Source organism: Myxocyprinus asiaticus, chromosome 20, assembly GCF_019703515.2.
Source record: "Myxocyprinus asiaticus isolate MX2 ecotype Aquarium Trade chromosome 20, UBuf_Myxa_2, whole genome shotgun sequence".
Classification (NCBI taxonomy): domain Eukaryota; kingdom Metazoa; phylum Chordata; class Actinopteri; order Cypriniformes; family Catostomidae; genus Myxocyprinus; species Myxocyprinus asiaticus.
Genome location: NC_059363.1, coordinates 31,416,093 through 31,442,501, shown reverse-complemented (window position 1 = coordinate 31,442,501; position 26,409 = coordinate 31,416,093). Strand labels below are relative to the sequence as shown.

Below are 26,409 nucleotides of genomic sequence, written 5' to 3'. Positions count from 1 at the left end.
TCACAAAAACGTCCCATTTCATTGGCTAGGCATCAACTAATAAAACGACTTCATTGCCCCCTCCTCTGCCAAACACAAGTCTTGCTCTCTCACATCAGTATTTACAAGTGCACAAGTGAGTTTTGCTACAGGTTTTACGCAAAAGTAGTTGCAAAAGTCAAGGCGTGAAGATTTAAAGTTGCAGTGCCAGATTTAAGAGGTTGTAAGTGTCAATTTGTTACTGCAGAAATTAATTAAAGTACAAAAGTTAATGTGTAATACAAGTTTGTGTCTGAAGTATTTATGTGAATGTCATTTTACACATTTGTGACTATTATCTGCAATTGTGAATTCAGAATACAAGCTTTGAATTATTGTCTGTAAGTGCAAATTGCAACAATTTTTATTTTACAAGTTTTCACATCGGTGCTGTGTGTAAATTTCAATTTACGAGTGCAAATATTTATTGTACAATTCTCCAATCCAAGTATGCAAGCTCTCAAGTTTTGCTACTGATTTACCTTCATAGTATTCCCAGGAAAGATCCTTTATAACAATAAAGAAATGTCTATAAATGAGTAAAATTACAGCTTAAATTTTACAGTATTTCGAAAGGGTTAGTAATCTATGTTTTTTGTTTATTTGAGAAATGAAATGACTCATCAAACGTTGACAAATACTGGAAAAGCAGACAAACATTCAAACAAAATATTTTTTTTTAATCATTATTATGAGGCATTCAATAACTGTTCTTTTAAAATGGATAGTTCAGATCCTAGATGCTGATTGGTCAATAGTTGTGCTTAATTCATAATTGTTATGAATTTATTCCTCTTCACTGAGCTTCAGCAGCAATTATTCTTGTTGCATAGCAACGTTCTGTTTTCTGTCAGGGAGAGTGTTGGGTAAGCTACTCAAAGAAAGTAATTGACTGATGTATTTATATAACTACTGAATACTTCATCAAAAAAGTAATCACATGACTAATATTAATTTTCAATAGCGGTGTTAACAAACACACAAACCACGCAATCTCAGAGCAGTTCACCTGCATTGTGAAGGCAAAGTGCTGCAGGTGCACCCATTCACACAATTCAAAACATTTGATGCTGCTTATACAAATCTAAAAATGTCACAGAATGCAAACAGATGGCCATAAAAATAATTCATGTTTTAAATGTATTCTTCATGAACAGGTTTGGGGAGTAACGGAATACATGTAACAGGATTACGTATTTAAAATAGAAAATATAAGTAACTGTATTCCACTACAGTTACAATTTAAATCATTAGTAATTAGAATACAGTTACATTCACAAAGTGTTTTGATTACTGAAGAGATTACTTTGCATTTTATTGTCATTTGTTTCATTTAATATTTAGTCCTTTCAGATGGAAAACTTTTATACATATAAATGATGCGATCCAAAGTGCATTTGAACAGCGGTGAAACACTTTCTTATGATGTGTTACATTCATACGAGCAGACAGAGAAGTAAGTTTGAAGTATGTTTGGAGCAGAAGAAATAGAAATAAACTTTGTGTAAATTGTCAGCTTTACGCTAAGATAAAATGCTGTTTCTAGCCATTTTACATGCACATGTTACCAGACATGATCATGTTTATCAAGAAAATTCACATTGGATCATAATTTCTTTTTTTTTTTCTAGTAAGACCTTTGATATTAGGGCAAATATCGTATTCCTGATAATAATTTTTGTATTGTTTTCCTGTAAAAATATCTAAAAATCCTCAAAACAAGATCAACTTGTTTTAGAAACAACACTGCATAAGATATTTAGGTTTTTCAGAGAATGTATTTTTAACATGTGTATTTTGTCTTACTGTACTGGCAGTTTTTATTATCAGAACAAGTGAAAAAATCTACCAGTGCTGAAGAAGTAATCCAAAGTATTTAGAATACGTTACTGACCTTGAGTAATCTAACAAAATACTTTACAAATTACATTTTACAGCATGTATTCTGTAATCTGTAGTAGAATACATTTCAAAAGTAACCCTCCCAACCCTGTTCATGAATAATATCTGTGTAAGTAATGTACTTAAAAGTAATGAATTTAATCAAACTTCAGTGTAATATCACTACAAAAATTTAAAATGTAACATATTACACTACTTTTTTTACTTTGTAAACAGATTACACCCAACACTGGTAAGGGACTGTTTCCTCTACAGCAGAAGGATAGCATTTTACTTTGAAAAAAATTTAATTTTAATGAACATTAGTGGCTTCACAAACATTTGTTTCTTCAGTCAGGCTTTGCCATATTGTTAATGTACAGTAGTCAAGACTGAAGTGTGTTCGACTTAAAGAGGAGGCTCACAGCTTCTCATACCTTATTGCTTAAAGGAATATTCCAGGTTCAATACAAGTTAAGCTCAATTGACAGCATTTGTGGCATAATATTTATTACTACAAAAAATTATTTTGACTTGCTCCTCCTTTAAAAAAAAAGCAAAAATATAGATTGGAGCGAAGCACTTACAATGGAAGAGAATGGGGCCAATTTTTGGACGTTAAAATATTCACTTTTTCAAAAGAATTGCTTCAAGACATAAACAATATGCAAACATAATTTTAGTGTGTTAGTCATTTACTAATATTTTCTATTTAAGGTTTTAGCACATTTTTCAACATCGTTGCCACGACGATGTAATGTCAACAAATGCTAAAACCCTAAAATGACTGTAAAAATAACAATTTAAACAACTTTACAGCTCAAATAATACATGAGTTGTTGTTGGGGGGGGGGGGGGGGGCGGCATTTTGGAATGCCCAATTCCCAATGTGCTCTAAGTCCTCATGGTGGCGTAGTGACTCGCCTCAATCTGGGTGGCAGAGGACAAATCTCAGTTGCCTCCTAGTCTGAGACCGTCAATCCGTGCATTTTATCACGTGGTTTATTGAGCGTGTTACCGTGGAGGCGTAGCACGTGTGGAGGCTTCACACTATTCTCCGTGGCATCCACGCACAACTCACCACGCGCCCCACCGAGAGTGAGAACCACACATTATAGTGACAATAAGGAGGTTACCCCATGTGACTCTACCCTCCCTAGGGCCAATTTGGTTGCTTGACTGGAGTCACTCAGCACGCCCTGGATTGGAACTTGTGACTCCAGGTGAGGTAGTCAGCATCAATACTCGCTGATCCACCCAGGCCCCAATACATGAGTTTTAACAGAAAAATTAATGTAAGTGCTTTTATAAAACTATAAGCTTCACATTTCCAACTTTAAACCCTCTACAAATTAGCCACATTCATTTCTATTGTAAGTGTCTCACTGTAACCTCTTTTTTTATTTGTATTTTTATTTTTTAAGTTTAAGAAAAAGAGGGACGAGTCAAAATTTATTTTTGCGGTAATCAAGATTATGCCACAAATGCTGTCGACTGAGCTTAACTTGAACTGAACCTGGAATATTCCTTTAAATACAGTTAGACAGTTTTACTATGCACTTTAAAAGTCCACAGTCAACATGTTTTATCAAAATCATGCATGAAAATCTCAAACTTGGGTAAAGCTGATGAGAAATTGCACTTAACAGTAACATACCGTAATCTATACCTGGATCATAAATGCATACATGCATCATTTTAATGAGGAAAATAACATATTACATCACATAAAGTTAAGACAAATTTATGGTCAGATTACAAGGGGAAAAATCTTGCTAAATTAACCCAACCTTTCAAAGAAAAGATGATCCACTGACTCAAGATTCACCCTACAGAAAACATTTCTAATAAATTAGAAATAACATTTCTGAATGTATATATTATAGCAGCAGATTTTATATCAGATTTTAAAATGAACTCCTATGGCTTTATTGGCAAAACAGAATTTGTATGGTAGAAGCCATGCCTTGATCCAAGGTTAGCAGTCTTGTGAGTGTAGTAAGCTCAGTGAGGATACGTCATCAACATGATGACGTGAACGCGCGTAACAATTCTCGCATGTAGAAGTCACAGCAGCTGCACAGGAGGGAGATGAACCTCAAGTTCGGCTCGGATCGTTTAAGCATTGGACATGGCTGTTTAAATACCCCATGAATTAACAGCATTATTCCATAGGGGAAAAAAGCTTTATAGTCGACGGGGTGTAAGCAGGGACACTATGGCTTGCACTGTATGGTTCTTATGTGGGTTTTAGGCTTATTATCACCAGGCAACTGTGAAGCCCAACTGCATACCGTCAGAAAATAGGTTCAGTGAATAATTTCAACTGATTATAAATAGCATTCTTCTCGCAACAGGACACTATTCTTACGGGTTGCTTTAATAATACAACATCTGAACGAGCGCGTGGAGGCACCTGGGACTGAAGCTCACACAGACACATGCACGCCGCGCGCTCCACTGGATCCGCGCGCTGGCAATGAGGAGGACCTTATCCCGAGACTGACCAAATCCAGCCGATTTCCAACGGTCCCGGCCATCAGTGTGGCTTCAATTCAGAGGTGAATTGCACACACTAAAATGACCCAACCTTCGGCACAGTCCACCATGGAGCTGGAGAAGAGCTGCAGTAGGATATCTAAAAAGAGCATGATCACCAAAATCTTTAAAGTTCGCAAAAGGAGAGAGATGCTGTTCGTGCAGGTGTGCTTCATATGCAGCGTCCTGTCCGTGGCGTGGTGCATGTCAGCTTTGCTCACAAAAACAGGTGAGTGGGAATAAGTGATAAATATATAGGCTACAGTCCTTTTGTATATATTTTGATGAGGCGGATGAGATTTGTTGTGCCACATGCACAGTTGCACACATACACTTGAACTGGCAATTATGAGAAATTGTATGCTATTATTTGTAGTGAATTATTATCACGCGAATACAAGGCAACACAACACACTTGTCCTTTTTTTGGGACGTCAGACGTTTAATTATTCACAGTGATGTGGATTCAGTTGGCATGGTGAGGGGCCATTCAGACCAAACGCGTTCTTGCGTTAAAAATCTAGAAAGCGCATTTAATAGAACAGAACGCATGTGTCCCGAGAAGCGCTTTTACAAGTTGACCTTCTTTAAAACCTGACACGGCGTCTTAAAATCGCGGCTGTCAAAAACGTCCGTCAAGCGCATGTTTACATGGAAAACAATTGATAAACAGCGCAGACGGACGCAAAAACCGTGTTCGGTGTGAACGGCCCCTTAGACGTTAAGGCACGCTCAGTAGGTATTTAGCAGTCTCATTTGTGCGTGTAACTCACACAGGAAACTAATCTATTTTTCCATTTCCAGAAAATTGTGTGTTGTGCACACACAGTCCCTGTTTGTGTTTGTCTGTAATGGTATAGTAATAATGTAATGCTCCGTTGCGTTGTAGTCGATGACATGCTGCCCACTCCCAGTCTGAGTTTGAAGCGAGCTCCCAGGGGCGGAGTCAATTGTATATGAGGCGGAGTCAGGTGCTCTGATGGGTGGAGTCAAGTTCACTCCACTGTCTGATCTATTGATGGGAAGATCTGATCATTTTACTGACTTGGACCTTTGAGTCTCATTCAGCAAAATGAACGAATCTTTATTCAAGTCATTTCGTACATTTCGTTCATTTGAGCAGAATTAAATTAAAATGTTAAATGTTCAATAGCCAAATACCCCCCAACACGCCTACTTATGCAAACTTTGATTATAGTCCCAATAAGGAAAAATGTATAATGCAGCCAAGGACAAATTATGAGAAACAGAAAGATTAGTTCACCTCTGGAATCTTCTTGTCCGAGTCGTTCGTTCTTTTTGCACTGCATAGCGTATATGACTGTCACGGTACAAAGGAAGGAACGAATCGGACCAGATGACTCGAGAGGTGAACTGATCATTTCTGTTTCCTGTGTGAGCAATGCATAGCGTATACGGCTTTCACATGACAAAAGAACGAACGACTCGGACCAGAAGACTCATGAGGTGAACTAATCATTTCTGTTTCCTGTACAGCACCTATGCGGTTTTCACGTAACAAACGAACGAAGGTTGCGCAATGCACATCCGCGGCCAACACAAAATGAACGAATCACTCTCTGAGACTACTCGTTCTTCTGAGTCACATAAAAGATTCGTTCAAAATGAACGAATCGTTCATGAACGACCCATCACTGGTCGGATCAGAAGACTCGGGCTGAGTTCGAAATTGCATACTACCCGTACTACTTCTGTGATATCTGTTTATGGCAGAAATATGTAGTAAGAATAGTATGCAATTCCGAACTCAGCCTCGTTATTTAATTTCACGGGCTGTGACATCAGCTGCTCGGATTGAAACTTCATAAACACGACAGCAGTGATGCCTCTGGCAATAAAGTAAATTATATGATTATCGCTATTAGTAGAGTACACTGATCTTTATTTGCCATCTTGCTGTTTGTGTGGAATGGAATTATGATTGTCATTTGTTTTGTATTGTTGAGAGACCAATGGTTCAAGTGTATCTGTCTGCATCCTGCAAGACGGCAAGGAACACTCATGACAGGCCTACTCCAAGTAATGCCCCCCTTTGGTTCATAAAGGGATTCTATTGGCTAAATAAACCATTAAAATCCTATGTAATTGCTGTATCATTCATTTTTTCTCAACTGTGTAAATATAACAAATGATTTTTTTTATTATGTCACATATCATATTATTAAACCAAAGCTATAAATGGTCAAATTAAAATTTCTCTGCTCCGTTTTCTCCAGTTAGGTCACAAGCTAACCGGATAGCCTATTAGCTTAGCATACTGCTAGCTTCTCTTCATTTTCATCAAATTTTTCCTCACTGTCGCCACCTAATGATACGCCGGTATGATTGTCTTCAATAGAACTTTTAAGTTGCTGTATATTTAATAATTTTACGAACTTTAAATTTTTTTGTGGTTAGGTTTAGGGATAGGCGAAGGGTTGCTGCGTGACTCTAAATAAACAGAACAAACAGTGTGTGGATTAAACATAGAATTGTTGGTAGACTTAAGATAGAGGTCTGCACAGAACTGTTTTTTCCATCCTGCTCCCGCAAGTTTCTATCCCGCATCTGAGCGCTCCCGCTGAATTTTACTCCGTGTTCACCAACTCTATGCCTGCAGTGATTTTGTTCCCGACCGCTCCCGTTCCCGAAACCCTGCATCAGTTTTCCACATTGGGAAAAAGCCATACAAATAGAGAACAAGTGTACACAAAGAACGTTTTATTTTTCTGTTATTGCTATTATCAGATGACACATGACATGATGCCCATCTGACGTGCCTGAGGTTGTTTTCTTAACACTAAATTGACCATTTTCTAGTCCGAGTTTCACATCCTTTGATGATACAGTGTCCACGTTTTGCTCTACCATTCTTCTAAAGTGCCGTTGATTACCTGCATAGCCTGTTCTAAATATTGAATAATTTGATGCACGTGTGTGCCCATTTTTACATTGCATTTTCTGTTTATTGATATCAAAAATAAATTAGTTAAAATAATAATTATTGTTTTTTGCATTAATGAATTAATAAATTAAAAAAAAGATATCCACATCTGATTTTTCAGGCTATTCTCTGACCGCCCCCTCCCGTACACAGCTCATGTACGTATCCCGTCCGCTACCAACTTCATCTTGGAAATTTTATCCCACGCTGCAAGAAATCTAATCGGGTCCCACAGACCTCTAACTTAAGCATTTCGCTGGTTATTTGAATGGGTGGCTGTGCGTGTGATAGAGGGAGAGAGAGCGCGCACTCTTACTCGAGTGACTGCGAGAACAAGGCACTTTTTGATGAAAACATAAAACAAGTAACTCTGAAAGAACACTTCGATTATCACAATAAATAAGTCTGAAAATGTCTGTTTGTATCTTACCTCAGTTTCAGTGAACTTGTTTACATTCAGCTGATCTGTTCACTGATGAAGTTAGTTTGAGGTGGATACTATTTGATATAGATACACATAACTCACAGTAATAATTCCCGACTTTAAATAATTACATCAGAATCAGCATGAGCTTTATTGCCAGGTATGCTTACACATACATGGAATTTGTCTTGGTGACAGGAGCTTCCAGTGCACAACAATACAGCAACAAGATATAGATAATAATAAAATATAATAAAAAAAAATAAAAAAAATATAATAAAATAAAAATTGAATAGAGAATAAAGTATATATAGAATACACAATAAGAGAAAAAAAAAAAATATTTATATACACACACATACATATATACACACACACACACACACACACTTACACACACATATGTAGTGCAAATACATATCTGTTATATACAGAAGCAAGGGAATGTAATGGCAGAAGAGGTTGGATGTGTTGGATAAATATAAAAAAGACAAAACTGTGTATTGCACATAGTTATTGCTCAATGGGGCAGTTTTAACTGTTAATGAGATGGGTAGCCTGAGGGAAAAAACTGTTCCTGTGCCTGACGGTTCTGGTGCTCAGAGTTCTGAAGCATCGGCCAGAAGGCAACAGTTCAGAAATGTAGTGGGCAGGGTGAGTGGGGTCCAGCGTCCAGTGGGGTCCACCAGGGATTTTTCCAGCCATTTTCTTCACTCTGGAAGTGTACAGTTCATGAAGGGAGGGCAGGGGGCAACCAATAATCCTCTCAGCAGTCTGAACTGTCCTATGTAGGACGTTTGCTTTGAAGGGATGTGCATGCAGATTTCAGATATAAAATCAGTGATTGAATTATTAATGTTTACTCGCTGAAATGAGATGATTTTCTATTAAGTCAATAGGGACATTGGAATGTTTGGGCATAGCAATATGGCAGCGCAGTCACTTCACTGATATGATGTCATGGGCAATCCAGTTCTATATATATAAATCAGTGTACAAAATTTTTTTTGGGGTGAACTATTCCTTTAAAGATTCCTTTAGAAATTATTTGATATTAAAACAGCTTGACGTTTCATCTCTATCCTCAAGAGTGCTGTGAAAGGAAAGTGAAGGGGGAATTTGAGGGCATTTCTCCTAAGTAGTTATATGGAGTGGAGTACAAATCACATCTGTAAGATATATATGGAGGGTATAACGATCTCATACATTAAGGTATGTAGATGGAAAACAGCATCCTGGAGAACATAGGAAATGCAATCAGTGACAGACAGAGAACCATACCGACACAATAGTGTCAAAACTATGATATTAGGGAAGACCAAAGCTAGTTAAAGGTGCAGTATGTAAGATTGTGGCTGTGTCTCATTTGGAAGCCTGCATCCTCCAGAGGTCGCATTTGTCGGCCACATACGTCATCGAGGCTGTCTCGTTTCAGAAAAGCGAGTAGGACACTTCGATAGCAGCCTTCGAATGCGACCTTCTTTCACGGGAATTCGGAGGATGCATGAGGTGTATCCTTCGTGGGCACCCACAACCCACAATTCTTTGCTTCAACGGAAATGTCTAAAAAAAATAGCGCGAATTTGATGGTAAATATGATGTTCAAACGCAAGGAATGTTAATTCCCAAGTTGAAGTACCTCAGTAGATGGGTGCAGAGTATATAATATGTATAATGATATTAATATATAATTAAAATAAAGTATTAGACTAAAAGTACACCTGTAAAATGTTTTCTTTTCTCTTTACATCATTATAACTCTCCTAAAATGTACCTCATACATTCCCTTCCAAAGGGACTTTGTTCCCTTCTCACTCAAAGTGCTCGTGCTTGTTAAAGAGTGGCGTGCTGTCATAGCAACTATGTTACGTTACGTTTCCGTTTGTCCTATGAAGGCCGTCTCATTTAAATGAGACTTGTTTAAAGGAGGACGCTCGGTATACTGCAGCCTTCAAAGGACGCGTCCTACCTAGCATGCAGCCTTCGAAACGAGACATAGCCTCAGAAACCCTTGTTATTAATGACACCTGTGGCCGTTAAGTGAACTGCATCCAGCTACCTGTTGCTCATGCTTGCGCTCGTGCACACACTCCATAGGGGCGCGAGCATCCAAAATAATGATGTAAAGTACAAAGAGGCTGAACGTGATTCACCGGCATCATGCTGACAGATGAGGTAGCATAATTGAAATTACACAATTATGATTGTTTTACCACAAACTTTGAGACTAAACTAAAACTACTTTTCAGCTAACATAGCATACTGATACACACATACAACACATACAGCTACATACTACCGAACTATACCAGACAGTTTACTGTTGCACTGTAATGTTGCACTATTGTATGTTTTGTATGTCATATGTTGTACTACGATCAAGAAACCAGCATATTTGCTTAAATTTATCCTGTATACCTGACTTTTTGTATAAAGAGAAGATCGTTGAAATTATTTGAAAGTTACGAAGCAAGGTAGATTGCAATTCGTCAGTGTTAGCAGGCAAGATCAAGTTAGCTAAAATGACACAGATCAATCCTTATGGCACTATATTTCACATGCTTTGAAGTTACGTAAACTTACCTGTCCAGTAAGATGAACGCCAATTCAGGGTCGGTTTTGATCCCCAAAACCGAACGAAATTCCCTCCAGGAATCAAATACCCTGCCGATGTTCACTCTAGTTTTCGCTTGACCACGATCACGTTCCTGCTTAGCCAGACAGAATTCAGTAAATAAATGTTTTTAGTTTTTTTTTTGGCTTACTCTGAGTTTGTGTAGGAGTCTGTGTTGTGCTGGGAGCCAGACATTTGCTGGATTCCATCTCTAAGATAACGTTACCTAGTATTGCAGTTTGTTGTCGCTGTTGAATAGCGGAAGAGAAGCACTGAGGCAAGGCTCTTGGGAGCGCGCATAAACGTCACATCCTTTGGATTTTCCCGGCAAAACCGACCCGCTCCCTTCGCATGAAAATCAGTCTATAGGCTTCAATAGGCAACCTAGGAAGTCAAGGAAGGGCTCATTTTTTTAAGTTGTGTTACAAGCCATTCACACATTGGCAAAAAAAGGCGAATATTACATGAAAATGTTTACATATTGCACCTTTAAAAAAAACAGAAAAAAAAAAAACTTTTTCAGTTAAATTACTGCATAGCCACATACCTTAAAGTCTAAAGGTATTGAACATTTTCACTGTTATTGGCCAGATACTGTTCAGTGAATAAACATTTACCTTTTTTGACAATAGTGCGGCATATTGTCACTCTGGGGAAAAAAGTTTGCAAGTGTGGTTTTATCAAATTCCCTTGTTTAACCAACAGCTACAGCACAAATATGATGCTGTTGTCATTTTAGTTTGGAGGATAAAATTCACCAAAAATACTCTCAAGAGGGTTTTGAACTAGATGTTTGAAACCTACAAACAAAACCACTGCTATTGAAAACAAGCATTTGTGTAACTGGACTTAGCCCTTGTGACAACCACCCCCGGTCATCCCTACATGAATGGAGTAAAGATCAAAGCCACTGTGATAATACATCTTAGATGCAAGTTAATCTCCCATTACAGGGGATTTTGCATTGTGCTTTTCCACTTGCTCTCGTTGTCTACAAATCATGAAATGTCAACTGCTGCTTGCCTGCCTGGCTGAGTAACAATGGTGAGTGCGGTTACGTTTAATTACGGCAAAATTACAAGCAGCTTAAAGGATTACCTGCACATGATATTGTAATGATGAGGATGCTGAATGTGTACTTTCTGCTTAATGGCTCTTCGGATGCTGGCATATCTGAAATGCCCGTCAGAAGTCCATCTGGTGTGCACCCCTGCAGTGATTATGGAGCCTTTAATCACACCTACTGTAATATGAGCCTGCTTCCCAAATCTCATAACTGTTCTTCTGAAAATGTACCTTTTTATTTTTTCTGTATATAACTGTAGTGCAGTTAGTGTAAGCTTAAAGGGATCGTTCACACAATTCTGTCTTTATTTACACACCCTCGTGTTGTTTCAAACCAGTGTGACTTACCTTCTTCCGTGGAACAAAAAGGGAGATGTTTGGCAGAATGACAGTCTCAGTCACCATTCACTTTCAGTGCATCTTTTTTCCATACAATGGAAGTGAATGGTGACTGAGACTAACATTCTGCCTAACATCTCTTTTTGTGTTCCATTGAAGAAAGTCAGAGGTTTGGAACAACATGAGGGTGAGTAAATAATGATAGATTTCTCATTTTTTGGTGAACCATCCCTTTAAAATACTGAATTATCAACTTTATATTATTAGCTATCCTGTCCTCCATCCGTGAAACTTCGTTACACAACTTTACAGGCGCTTTTTTTCTGCTTCTCATAAGCAGTATTTAGGAGCAGTTGGAATATTTTGACAGATTTTGCTGCAGTACATTTCTGCGTGGAATTTATTTATTTCTGTCTAACTTAAAGTACTGTAGGGTATGCAGAATTTATAAAACCAAGAGTAGCTAGTGAAAGATGTCTTGTGCATGCATTAAAGGAATAGTTCACCTGAAAATAAATCATGTCATCATCTGCTCACCCTCGCCTCGCCTGAAACATTTAATGAGGATATTTTTTGTTATTCTTGGATAGTACACCCAAAAATGAGAATTCTCACCCTCAACACTTTACAAAGATCTCCTTTCATGTTCCATGAAAGAATATATGTTTGAAACAACATATGGAGGAGTGAATGATGATAGAATTTTCATTTTTGGGTGAACTATTCCTTTAAAAATATGACCAAACACACAAATGAGTCCAGCTGCAGTGCCAACTCTCCAATAAATATGTTAAATATGTGCGTAGTTTCATAACTAGATAAATATGATTATGATTGTGTTTTTGCACCTCACTGTGAATCCTCATGATGAAAAGATGAATGCTGAAATTGACAAGTGAACCATAGAAAGACAAAATAGATGAGATATGAAGACCTAATTCAGGCTCTGGTTGTTATGAGAAACAGTATGCCAGTATGCATGACTGAATCCTTAACACAAAAAATTCTTTTTCTGAATTCCCAAAGTAAATAACCCCCTAGGGGTGCTGCTAACAACGATACAATGCATATCTTGTATTAAAGGGATAGTTCACCCAAAAATCTCAATTATCTAATCATTTACTCACCCTCATGTCATTCCAAACCCGTTTTACTTTCTTTTGCAGAACACAATAGAAGATGCTTTAATTAATATCTCTGTCTCTCCTTTCAATACATTGGTAGTTGACAGTGCCTCACTTTAAAGCATAAAGGAATAGTTCACCCAAAAAAGCTAAGTCTCTAATCATTTACTCACCCTTATGCCGTCTCAAACTTGTATGACTTTCTTTTTTCTGCAGAACACAAACAAAGATATTTTAATCGGATATGATGTGTTTATATCCATACAATGCAAGTCAATGGGGTTCAACACTTTCAAGCTCCAAAAAAGACATAAAGGCAGCATAAAGGTAATCCATACAACTCGAAAGGTTTAATCCATGTCTTCTGAAGTGACAGCGCTCTGCACATGCACATGCGTCAAGCACGAGGAGGTAAAATTGAGCTTCAAATCATGATTGCACCAAGGAGACTGCAGATGTCAAGATTTATAGTGAAAAAGGAGTAATATTTTGCTCTGTTCTCCCCCAAAACAAGGTATTTCTTCAGAAGACATGGATTAAACCACTTGAGTCATTTGGATTACCATCATGCTGCCTTTATGTCCTTTTTGGAGCTTGGAAGTGTTGGACCCCATTGACTTGCATTGCATGAAAAAAAAAAAACACCTCATGTCTCATCAAAATGTCTTCGTTTGTGTTCTGCAGAAGAAAGTAATACAGCACGATTACAAAATCCACTTTAAAACCAAGTAACATAGAAGTAAATTGTTTTCAGTGTTGGTGTAGTTCCTGCGTTTTGCTGTTGAAGAGGAGATTTTGTTGTAAGGTATTAAAGAAAGTCACTTGCAGCAGTTTTACATCTCAAGTGTGTGTGTGTGTATCTTCACTAGGTCATGGGCTGGTGCTTCAGGAGGGGTTTGATGCACCCAAAGATCATCTGGGCAGAAGACTTCTGGCCACAGTAGGAGACAATGAGACAGAGGAGAAGAACTGCACAGAGCCAGGTAATGCATAATTCACATCATACTGAGGAAAGATATTACTCTATCGCAGTTCACCTCATCTGGGTTGCAGGTCTATTCTGATTGCATCTCAGACAACAGAGGAAAACAATGTTAAATGCAGTGGCGGATTAAGGCATGGGCGACATGGGCAGTTGCCCCGGTCAACAACTTTGGGGGCGTGTTGAAGCGGGTTTCTCCCAGGGCGCCATACAAGCTAGAACTGCTACTGGATAAATGCAAATGATAAAATGCAATTAACCATATAATCATACATTGATATGCTAGCAAAATAAATTGGTTTATGTAAAAGGGAAGAGAAAACACTTCCCATACCTTTTGTGGTAGACGTCAAAGGCTGAGTCCAATCAAACTCTACTGTGTTTTGTCACACATGCTGTCATTTATCATCTGTCACTTGGTAATGTGATACAAAATACTATTTTGCTCAGCAACTGTTCCATGTGTTAAGCTGTTAAATTACACTTTTGCTGTACTTTATGCATTTTTAAAATTGTACATTTTCTAATACAGATTTATATACATATCAGTATTTGTTTTTAACTTTGTACAATAAACAATTCTTGTTAAATTTGTTGGGTCACCACTTGACATCCAATGAAAAATCTTGGTCCCGAAGCAAAACCGGTAGAGAACCACTGCTTTATTGGACATTTATATGCTTCACACATGCCCTTTTGTCCTTTGTCATTAATATTGACAATACTATTAAAGATATAAATCTTATACAAAATGTATGCATGATTTGAAGTGAGGTCTTCCGAGCCCCCAGCTCCACCTCAGCCCTCTGAACCTCTGGCTCCAGCTTGGTCCTCCAAGCCTGCAGCGTCACCCTCACTCTCCATCCCTCCGTCTCCACCTTGGTCTCAAACCTCCCTGACTTTGCCTTGTTCATCTGCTCCTCTTACCCCTGTGCCCCTTGAACTGCCTGTTTCTCCCTTCCCCCCACACTCCATGGACATTTTTTTTTTTTTAAGCGTCTGGAATCTGCACCTTAAAGCGGGGGCTCTGTCACGTATTTCCTGTTTTTGCCTTGATTTTTATTTTGAAATTCTTGTTTAGTTCCCCGTTCCTGTTTTCTGTGTTAGTTTTGTAGTCCTTTGTAGTTTTATTTCTTGATTGGTTTTTCCCTGGTTGTTTCCCCAGGTGTTCCTCATTCCCTTATTTTCCCTTGTGTACAAAACTTTAACTTTGTAAAAAAGAATCAAAACAATTATATTGTATTTTAAATGTAGATAGCACTTTCTTCTGATTTCTGTTTAGTCATCAAATTTTAGTCATTGCACATGAAGAAATTGTTAATATATTAGGAAGAAGGAAATAACAGTACACACAGTAGTCCAGCAACCATGGATGGCATGTCCATGTTAGCAATTGCATTTACTCAAAAAATACAGAATCAAACCAACTGTACATACAGTGCATAGCGAGTAATACATTTTCTTATAGCACACGTGAAGTGCTTTTACTTTGAAGTTGTACCTGAGACTATTTAGCAGAGACGGGCCACTTCTTTTAAAATGAATGGAAGAAATTAGAACGCCCAACTGCAGCCAACTGTCAACAGATGTAGATTGGAAGTCCCACCTTACAGGTAAAAGAGCCAATCACCTTTAAGATATAGACATCACCTGTCAATCAACTCGAGAACACGCATGCACATTAGCTATACAAGCTGGGAAAATTGCGTTTTTAAGCATAATCTGAGGTAAAGACGTACCATTTATGATACCAGTGTTGTCAGATTTTACTGCTGATTTGAAATATGTTCTTTAATTGTAATCTTGACCAACTATTTTGGTGATTTCAGTCTTTCCCCATTCAAGTAGATAGAAGCTGTACTGTCATGACTGGAAATAGCCTCCCAAGAGCATTCCAAACATGGCCGACAGTGGACCGACTTGCTAGAGAGACTTTGGATGCACTCACACGCTCGTGCGGATCCAGCGAGTAGCAGCAATCTCCTAACAGTTTAAACAGTCTGAATCGCCTGCTTGGATTGTCACGGACTGACTGTCATGATATGTGAATCAGAGGAACTTTTGATCCTGATCCAGATCCTGAAGTTTTGATTCTGGCTGATAGAATACGTGCTTCAGAGGAAGATATTAGATGAGCGCGTTGGATTTTCGTGAGGTTTGTGAATTACATTTGTTTAAACGAGATATCTGCATATTTTCAAACAGTATATAATAGAAGTTTATTGATATTTGCCTTTTATCATTAGAAAAGAAAGTGAAAAGTGACCGGGAACTGCTGAGGAGAGGCTGATAGAATACTTGCTTTAGAGGTAAATAAATGAGTGCTCCACAGGATGCTGGATCTGCACAAGTTGTGTGAGGTTTGTTTATTACATCTGTTTAAACGAGATATGTGCATATTAGTAGATGGTATATGATATTCGTTTTATTGATATTTGCCTTTTTATCATTAGACAAGACAGTTAAAAGTTACAGGGAACTGTTGAGGAGAGAGAGGGAGAATGAAACAGAGGAGCACTTTAACATTATGAGCTCAAACAGGTCTGCCGCGAGTCTGCCGGTTTATTAATGTAGTTATACGATGGCACATAACAAAACGAACCATGACTGTTGTTTACATGTCTCAGTCGTTTCACATGCAAGCAGGCGATTCTCAGCGCCCTCAAGAAACAAATCAGCCAAAGGGGAAAATGTATCGATTGATGTCAGTAATTAAAAAATTCTGAATATCTGCTGATTTATTGGCCTCGGCGATATATCGGTCAACCACTAGTTGTGTCTCTATTAGAGATGTGAGATGGGGAAGTTTGTCATCGTGGGCTGATTGAATCTGCCCTAATGAATGTTTCAGGGAGTTGGACAGGATTTTTATAGTTTTAATTTTTTATGTAGTTTTTATTTCCATTTTATTTTCAGTTTAAATCTGTTTAGTTTAGTTTAGAGTTAATGCATTAACTTTTATTTTATTTTTTTGTATTTTTTGGGGGGATTTTTCCCCTTTTTCTCCCAATTTGGAATGCCCAATTCCCAATGCGCTCTAAGTCCTCGTGGTTGCATAGTGATTCGCCTCAGTCTGGGTGGCGGAGGACGAATCCCAGTCTGAGACAGTCAACCCGCGCATCTTATCACGTGGCTTGTTGAGCGCGTTGCCACGGAGACATAGCGCGTGTGGAGGCTTCGCGCCATCCACCGCGGCAACCACGCTCAATTCACCACGTGCCCCACCGAGAACATACCACATTATAGCGACCACGAGGAGGTTACCCCATGTGACTCTACCTTTCCTAGCAACCGGGCCAATTTGGTTGCTTACGAGACCTGGCTGGAGGAGTTAATGCATTAACTGATATAATATAAATATGTTTAACAGCATTCAAATTCTCAGGGCCGTCTAGTGTTATCACTATTTTGTGGCATTGTCGGATAAAGGTTTCCCATTTTAAAATATAACGAGTACACAGACTGATCACACTGTTTACTCTGCAATAGTTGGTTGAAAGCTTTGCTGCTGAAATCGCTCTGTGCTTACCGAAATTCAAAACCTAGCGTTTGAAGCTGGAAGTGTTGTTGAATGTGTGGGCATGTATGAGCTTCAGTTTCTGGCTAAAACATGTCCACAGAGTGACGGCAAATGCAAGTTGTATTTTTAGTTGTAAATGATTTTATAATGTAAACAGGAATGCTTATTTTGTTAACTTTTAATCCCTAACCCAAACCCTATCCTTGAACCTTACATTCAGTGGAGTAGAAATGTAATTTTAGAGTGACAATGCATCCTCAAAATTGTGCTTACCATTGTTTATTTGAACATGATTACCTCCTTGTTCTCATGGGACCAGAGCCCATGTAATGGAGGTTGTTGAATTGATGCAAAATGTCTGATGGGGCATAGCGCTTGACAGTAATTCAGCTTAATGGGGTTGATTTGAGGGTACATGAACATTTGAAATTTGAAAACCGAAAACGAATGAATTTTTTAGCAGAACCTAACCGAAAACTGGAACAAAGTGATTTTAAATTATTCCGGAGTGAAAACATTATTTTCAAATGCTGATAACTGGTTATAACCGGTTAATTTTCATCTGATAATTTTTTCATGAAGCCAGAGGTTTGTCACAGTAAATGTTTGGAACTACACCACTTCATGTTGCCCAAAAAAATGAAACATGTAATTTGATCATGAAGGAAACTGCTGCATCACACATTTCTTTGCCTAATTGCCCATTGTGGATGTTGCATTCTGTGAATGAAGACCTTTTTTATAACAACTATGTGTAATTACTACATATACATGCACGGCTAATCCAGATACAAGGAAAACATTATTAGAGGTAAAAAGTAATTTTCTCAGTTGTTCCCAAGTCTTCACAGAATTATTGTTATATATGATGCATTAATACAGATTTGATGCTGCCAGGTTTTGAATGAGAAGCAGATCTGTAATTAAAATTATACTTAACTGTTAATTAACTGCTTGTTATGATTTCTATGCTGATAAATCCACCACACAAGAACAATTTTTATTGCTTATTTTTGCTTATTTTGGTGAGAGGAGTGGCTTATTTTGGGCTTGTTTTTCCAGAACAGGTTACTAATTTCTCTTGTGAGATCTGGCAACACTGTAAGTGGTATTTCACTCACTCCTTAGCGCAGAGTATTGTTATTTTAAAAAGATGTTATTAGCCATTCTTTTATTACATTCTTACCGGTAACCTTTTGGAAAGGAGGCTGAGGAACTTCTGAACTGGAACGAAAAATACAGTTTTTGCTCAGAATGAACCAAAATGAAAAACATTTCGTTTTTAGTCCTTGGTTCTGGGGATATGACAGTGTATTTTAAATGTTTTGTGTTTTTGTTAATGTCAGCACTGGTGTGGAACCGCACAGCTTTCAGGGAGACTTTCTCAGCGGTACGCCATGCACTGCTGTCATGCACTGACATCGTGAATCTTATCCTTGCTGCTCCCAGCCAGAGTGTGAGAGCATAATTTCTCTCTCTGTGTGTGTGTGTGAGATTGGAGGTCTTTGCCAGTTACATGAGCGAAAAGGGGGGAAGAAAGATGAGATGTGTCCATCTCTGTCAGCAGCTTGCCAAGCTGAAGGCCAGGTAGAGGTCACACTGGCTGTCACAATCATGAAACGTTTGCTTGTGTGTGTAAGAGTTTGCAATGTGAAAAGCACTTTATCACTGCTGTCACTGAACATTACATAATGCTGAATAAGTCCCTTATTTTGTTTGTGAGACTTTTTGTGACAGTGACCACGCTACCATTCAAATAATTTTCAGATTACGGTCCATATTCTGTTTAGGGATGTGCAAACTTGCATATTTTCAAGGCTTAAAAGAATAGTTCACCCAAAAATGAAAATTCTCATCATTTACTCACCCTCATGCCCAGGGCTGCAGTTAGAAATTCTTGTGCTGGGTGCAGACAGTTCTTCCATCAACATGCGCTGCCCCGGCGGCTTTCACTGTTGCGCGGTGTCTCCGTGTTTATATCCACGTCTCCCACTGAACACGCTTGGATGTGCTATACAATGTGGAACAGACTTTCTGTCCTCAGATTTTCCGATATTTTTTCAGATATTCAAGCATTTTTCTGTTATTGGATTTCATTCCGTAATATCGGATCCACAGATAACTGTCACCATCTAGTGGGAGTTTCTGAAATTGCACGCAAGACGGCCATTGCAGCAGTGTATGTGAGAGGAAACAGTGCTGGGGGGGTTGTCCACACTAAGTAACTTGCTTTGCAATGTATTGCTTGAATTAGTACATTGTATTAAACGTAACAGCCATCCATGCTCTAGTGAGATGTGTTAGATAAATGCACTGCATGTCTGGTTTTGTGAACAATTAGTGAGGAAAATTCAATAGAATTTCAATCTATTGTTGTTGGTATGTGGCTCCCATTCTTTATTTCTCGTCACATATAAATCACAAGCTTACAACTCGGTTAAAATATTTTTTGTAGTGCAGGAAACTAGAGGTCAACCGATAGTGGATTTTGCCGACACGATAACTAAGCTGGTGGAAAAAGCAGATAACGTCTCAGTTACGAACGTAACCTTGGTTCCCTGAAAGGGAATGAGACATTGCGTAATGATGCTATTGGGACTACGTCAGTGGTTTCACGTGGTCTGTAGCCTGTATACAATCATGCCAATTTATTGGCTGATGGCACTTAAGCAACACCTATGTAGGCAAGCGCGTGGCACCATCTCGCCAGATTTTCTGTAAAAGGCACAAGCCTATGTAGCAACTAGAGAGTATGGCCAGCTACGCAATGTCTCATTCCCTTTCAGGGAACCATGGTTACATTTAGTAATCTTGGAAACATCAACATTGTGTAATGATGCAATGGTATAAAAAGATACCATCATGCCATGTGAACAGTAGCTGCCAACTCTCTAAGCCTGTGTGGCAAGCTTACAGAGGTGCACAAGCGAGCTAAAGAAATAGAAATCTCAAAAACATACTCCTGACCCAACAAAGAGAATTTGGGAAGCAGGAGACAAACTCTTGTCTAAATGATATCATCTTACAAAAGTTTGTGGAGAGGACCATCCTGCCGCCATACAAATGAGGATGCCATGCTCCTTGTAGAATGGGCTTGAATACCCAGAGGCGAAGGCAAACCACGTGCCTCGTAAACTCTCGAGATTGCATCCACAATCCAATGAGACAGTCTCTGCTTGGACACCGAAACACCCCTGTTTTAGCCACCAAAGCACACAAACAAATGCTCTGACTTAAGCCATTGGCTAGTATGATCAACATAAACCCACAGAGCCCTTACTGGTCATAGCAAATGTAGCATCTTATGCTCCTCCGACTCAAACGGTGGAGGAGAAAAGGACTGCAAATTAATAATCTGCGAGCAAAAGGACGCAGAGATGACTAGATAAATTGCCCAAACGATGTCTCAGCACGACCTTAGATAACCCTAACCCTAACCCTCTTAAACGGTGCCAATGCTAATAACAGAAATGTATCAGATACTGATGTTAAAGGCTTGAATGGAGCAGCCAAGAGCGACTCTAACATCATAGATAAATCCCATTAAAGGACGCGGACAGGACAAAAAGGTCTAAGCCTGCCTGCTCCACGCATAAAACGAGAGACAAGAGAATGTCTTCCAATAAAACTCCATTCACCAGTGCATGCTCAGCCACTATAGCGGCCATGTACACTTTAAGCATTGCTGGGGTAACCCCAGCCCCAAAACACTCTTGTAAAAAAATCCAGCACCGAACCAACCGGGCAGTGGACTGGATCCTCACTCTGCGCTAAAATACGCCATTTAAACATATATAGCCTTCTTGTTGACTGAGTTCTAGCATTTAAGATGGTATCAACCACAGCGGGGGATAAACCATTATTCAAGAGAGGGCCCCGTTGAGGGGCCAATCCCATAATTTCCATAACTCGCCGGGGGCTGCCCCGCGTCTGAGACATCGTGTCCATTCTGACTAGAACCTCCCAAGGCATTCTCTCCAGGAGAGAGACCAGAGTCGAAAACCATACTTGAGATGGCCACTATGGCGGTACTAACAGAAGCTGAACTCGAGCCTCCCGAACCCTCTGCAGAACTGAGTGCAGCAGGTTGATCGGTGGAAATGCGTAAAGACATGCTGTTGGCCACTGATGCGCCAGCGCATCGATGCCCAGCGGTGCCAGGGGCAAGAGAGAAAACCAGAGGGGACAGTGTTACATCTCGCTTGACGTAACTAGGTCCACTTCTGCTCTGCTGAACCTCATCCAGATCTGCGGGTGTAATGTCCATTCTTTAGGCATCAGAACCTGTCTGGACAGAAGATCTGCCCCCAAATTCAACTGGCCCGGAACATGTACTGCTTGTAGAGACAGCACATTGTCCTGTGCCCACAGAAGAATGCGACATGCCAGCCTTAGCATGGCATTAGAACGCACCCCTTCCTGACGGTTGATGTAGCCACCAATGATATTTTGTTTTTTATTTTATATTATGTTTATGTGCCAATTCAGCCGCTGACCCGTCCATATTCCTTGAGCACGATGGTTCTCGTACACGGCACCCCAACCCATAGAGGAGGCGTCTGACATTATCACCTTGCAGCAACACACCTGTCCCAATGGAACGCCCACCCGCAGAAAGCGATTCCGTTTCTATGGTAACAGAGCTTGGTAGCACCCACGCATCACTCTGACTGGACGAAATGCAAGCATCTGTGGTTGAAGTCCCTTTACGGAGTTCATCAAACACTGAAAAGGTCTCGCATGCAACATGCCCAAGGGAATGACAGCGGATGCCGCAATCAAAAGCCCCAAAAGCCTGTTAAACGTTCTTGCAGGGAGAATGTGTCCCACTTTTAACCCTCTGGGGTCTGAGGGTGTTTTGGGCCCTGGAGAAGTTTTGACATGCCTTGACATTTGTGCTTTTTTCAGTTGCTTAAAAACATATTAATGGCTAAAGTCTGATAACACTGTATTCAGCACAAACTGGGCTACAATAATATGTGAACAACATGTATGTACATGTTTTTTGAGAAAATAACGTTTATGCGTGGTTTTTGAAAAAACAAAAATTTTAAGTCACTGAAATAAGGCCATATAACACATACTAAACATTTGTTCACAAGACTTTTGAGAACTGGATCTTGTAGCCTAGAGTTTTTGCTACAAAAATGATGTGAAAACCATCCTGATCACTCATTCCTGCAAAACAATATAGTCATTTAACTTTTGTAAGACACTTTTAGTGTTAGAAAGGCCATATGCGAGGAGGCGTGGATGATCATGAATATTGATGTGATTCACACCTGAGGAGACAAAGACCTCTCCCCTGAGAGAGAATGAATGTGAGGAGACTTAATGATTGAATGTATTGTTTGTAGTTTAAGTTAAAATAAGTAATCTGACTATACATTTTCTTTACATAAAGACTTTACTTAAAAACTTTAGACCAACACTACCATTTAAAAGTTTTAGATCTGTAAGATTTTTTTTAATGTTTTTAAAAGAAGTCTCTTCTGCTCACCAAGGCTGCATTTATTTTATCCAAAACAGTGATATTGTAAAATATTTTTACAATTTAAAATAACTGTTTTCTATTTGAATATATTGTAAAATGCAATTTATTCCTGTGATCAAAGCTGAATTTTCAGCATCATTACTGCGGTCTTCAGTGTCACATGATCCTTCAGAAATCATTCTAATATGCTGATTTTCTAATATGGGCATATTTACAGCACATTTTTACACATTTACACCCGAACAGATATTTGCAATCACAAGCTTCGTTGATGATAATGAGGCAGCATAAACACTAGTTAAAATATAATCTAAACATGCATATTATTTTTATTTCATATTACATATCATATTGATATCATACAGCATACAATTTAAATACCTGCTTTAGCCGAAACAACATTTAAATGTAAATAAAACTTGCCTAAAGGACATATTTCAAATTTCAATACTTTGAATACTGGCTGGCAAGTCTGGAAATAGTCCAACTAGTAAAATATGTACGTTTATATAAAATAGCATGTCAACTAATATGTAAGTAAAACTAAATGACTTACTCATCCGAAATTGTATCCTCAGCTGGATCAAGTCGCTCTTCAAAATGCAAACATTCATCGTCGGATTCCCTCTCTTCTTCTGAGGAAAATGTGAACTCTTCGTCACTATCCAGGACCATCTGAAGAGCTTCCTCACCTGTGTAGCGTGCCATCTTCCAAACACGCAGAAAGGTGAATGAACTTGATGCTTTTTAAGGCAGTGTTGGGGTGTTTACCATTTGCATTGATCGCCTCAGCACATTACCGTATGAATACTTAAAAGTAGACATTTTAAGCTTTCTTTAGACATATGTTTCGTGTTTGTGTGATAAATATTCGCGGAGTTTCAGTTAATTTTTGTGACGTGTTTCAGAAAGATGCTCGCGGAGACAGAGACGGCTGAAAGGGCACCCTGTTTATTTTCTTTATTTTATAAAAGCACAAGGTTTTGTTGTTATTTTGAGTGTACACAAATAAAAGTAGACCCTTTATAATCTCTAATGATGTCTTACACTTATCTGTATGCCCACAAATGATGGAGTATTTTAAGTTGTTTCCGCTGTTATGAGATAAAAATCCAGCAGGACGCACCGGCGCAGTTACCCAGTTCAGAACACCTTGTAACTGCTGCCAAGCCGTCACACGGGCAGACAGAGGAATTAATGCATGATTCTCTATTGCAGCACAACAAGTAACCTTTAGATGGTGCTCTTGGCTTACCTTTGGCAGCTGCCTTGCAATAAGCAGCACAGTGGAGGGAAGCCCTTGTGCCTCCATCATTGTGACTGATTGAATGGGATTTAACAATGTTTGCCTTATTTATAATGGCTGTCACTCTGAAGTGTGCTTACAGCAGGATCGTTTACAAAAAAAATTTTCTTTCCTGGTGTTTTGAAAGGGAAAGTGTGTATGAACATTGGAGAAGAACACTTGTGCTTATTGTACATCGAATTCTGTTATGCCTGTCCTGAAACCTTTGGCCATGGGGACAGAGGCCAAATTCAATCAGGTAATTATAAAAAAAGGTCACTTAGAATGTATTTACAGCAGAGGATGCCAGATAAACCATCTTCTCGAGCATTAGAACGGGGATGAAATTAATATGAATTTTACTTTTTTTAACTCGCTCCCCAATGTAAGTAGTGGGGGGAAAACGTCCTGGTTACTTTCGTAACCTCCGTTCCCTGATGGAGGGAATGAGACGTTGTGTCGATGTAGTGACACTAGGGGTCACTCTTGGGAGCCCCAAACACCTCTGCTTTTTGAAAAAAGGCCAATGGGAATTGCGAGTGGAATTTGCATGCCACTCCCCCGGACATACGGGTATAAAAGGAGCTGGTATGCAACCACTCATTCAGGTTTTGTGCTGAGGAGCCGAGACAAGGTCCCGGCCATTTCAGCGGGTAGTTCAGTGTTGTGGCAAGAGGAACACAACGTCTCGTTCCCTCCATCAGGGACATTCCACATCTGTCACTCACTCGACGTTGTGTCAATGTAGTGACACTAGGGGTCCCTATACAAAACGCCACAACTAGCTGAACTGTGTTACGTGGACTGGCGGTGCAAGACGGGCAGACCGCTGTGTGCCTCGTAGCCGGCACACCAGGCCGTCACGTAACCTCCCCCAATGCTCTTATGATCATCGAACGGTCCTTCGGGAACAAGTCGACTGCCCAAAAAATAGGGACAGGCTAGCCCAGCCGTGGCCTCTTTTCCTCTTTTTTTTCTCCCCAGACTGGAATTTGTTAACCGACTGGGGGCCATAAATGTCTATGTCGGGGGGGGTGTCACTCCCAAGGGGAAGACACCACGGAGACCACACCCCGCCCAAAGAAAGGGGGGGGGGGTATTTTGAGTGGAAATACATCACGTGGTTTTACTGAGTCTTGTTGGAAGTATGTCATGTGGAGAAGTCCCATGGTAGGTCCTACCCGAGGGGGGAGGAGTTTCTACAAACATGGTGAACGGGGGCAGAGGGGACTCTGCCCAAGGAAGACGCAGTTTACCAACAGGGAAACATTGTAGCGGAAGATATCACATGGGGTCACCTACGGGGAATCAGCACATGTGGAGCACCTACCTCAGTACAGGGCCTAATTAGCACACGTACTGGGCCGGCAGTGAGTTTCTCTGCAAACTCGTCTGCCACAGGGCTAAGGAGGAAAGTCATCCAGGGATCACAGCTTGTGAACACGACTGGGAGTCAAAAGTGCACATCTTCACCTCAAGGGTGGGGAAAGGCAATATGCGCAAGTGGTACACCCGGCCAGCTGTCCTGAAACTTACCTGCTCGTACCTGACAATACAAGGGACGAAACCTGCTCAACCCGGAGATTGTAGAACCTTGCAAAGGTGTTGGGTGTTGCCCAGCCCGCTGCTCTGCAGATGTCTGCCAGGGCCCAGGAGGCTGCTACACTCCTAGTAGACTGGGCTCATAACCCCACGGGGGGCGGCACGTCCTGAGTATGATATGCCATCATGATGGCGTCAATGACCCAGTGTGCGATCCTCTGTTTGGAGAAAGCACTTCCTTTCCGCTGTCCACCAAAGCAGACAAAGAGCTGCTCTGAGCTTCTAAAGCTCTGTGTGCAATCCAAATAGATGCATAAAGCATGCACCGGACACAGCAACGCCAAAGCTGGGTCTGCCTCCTCCTGGGGCAGCGCTTGCAGGTTCACCACCTGATCCCTAAAAGGGGTCGTGGGAACCTTGGGCACATAGTCCGGTCAGGGTCTCAGGATCATGTGAGAGTAACCCGGACCGAACTCCAGGCATGATTCGCTGACAGAGAACACCTGCAGGTCCCCTACCCTCTTGATGGAAGTGAGCGCAGTCAGGAGGGCAGTCTTCAAAGAGAGTGCCTTGAGCTCAACTGACTCCAGGGGCTCAAAGGGAGTTCCCCGTAGACCCCGAAGGACTACAGAGAGGTCC

At 39.9% G+C, this 26,409-nt stretch overlaps 1 protein-coding gene across 2 annotated transcripts in view; it reads left to right on the top strand.

The window, feature by feature from the left end:
• The first annotated feature begins 4,021 nt into the window (after nt 1-4,021).
• LOC127411319 (sodium/potassium/calcium exchanger 4-like) overlaps nt 4,022-26,409 on the top strand; it is a 104,042-nt gene continuing 81,654 nt past the window's right edge. For both annotated transcript variants that reach the window (XM_051646815.1, XM_051646814.1), the window contains exons 1-2: nt 4,022-4,666; nt 13,817-13,930. In XM_051646815.1, the coding sequence (XP_051502775.1) occupies nt 4,480-4,666; nt 13,817-13,930 (301 nt within the window). In that variant the 5' untranslated portion in view covers nt 4,022-4,479. The remainder of the gene's footprint in view (nt 4,667-13,816; nt 13,931-26,409) is intronic.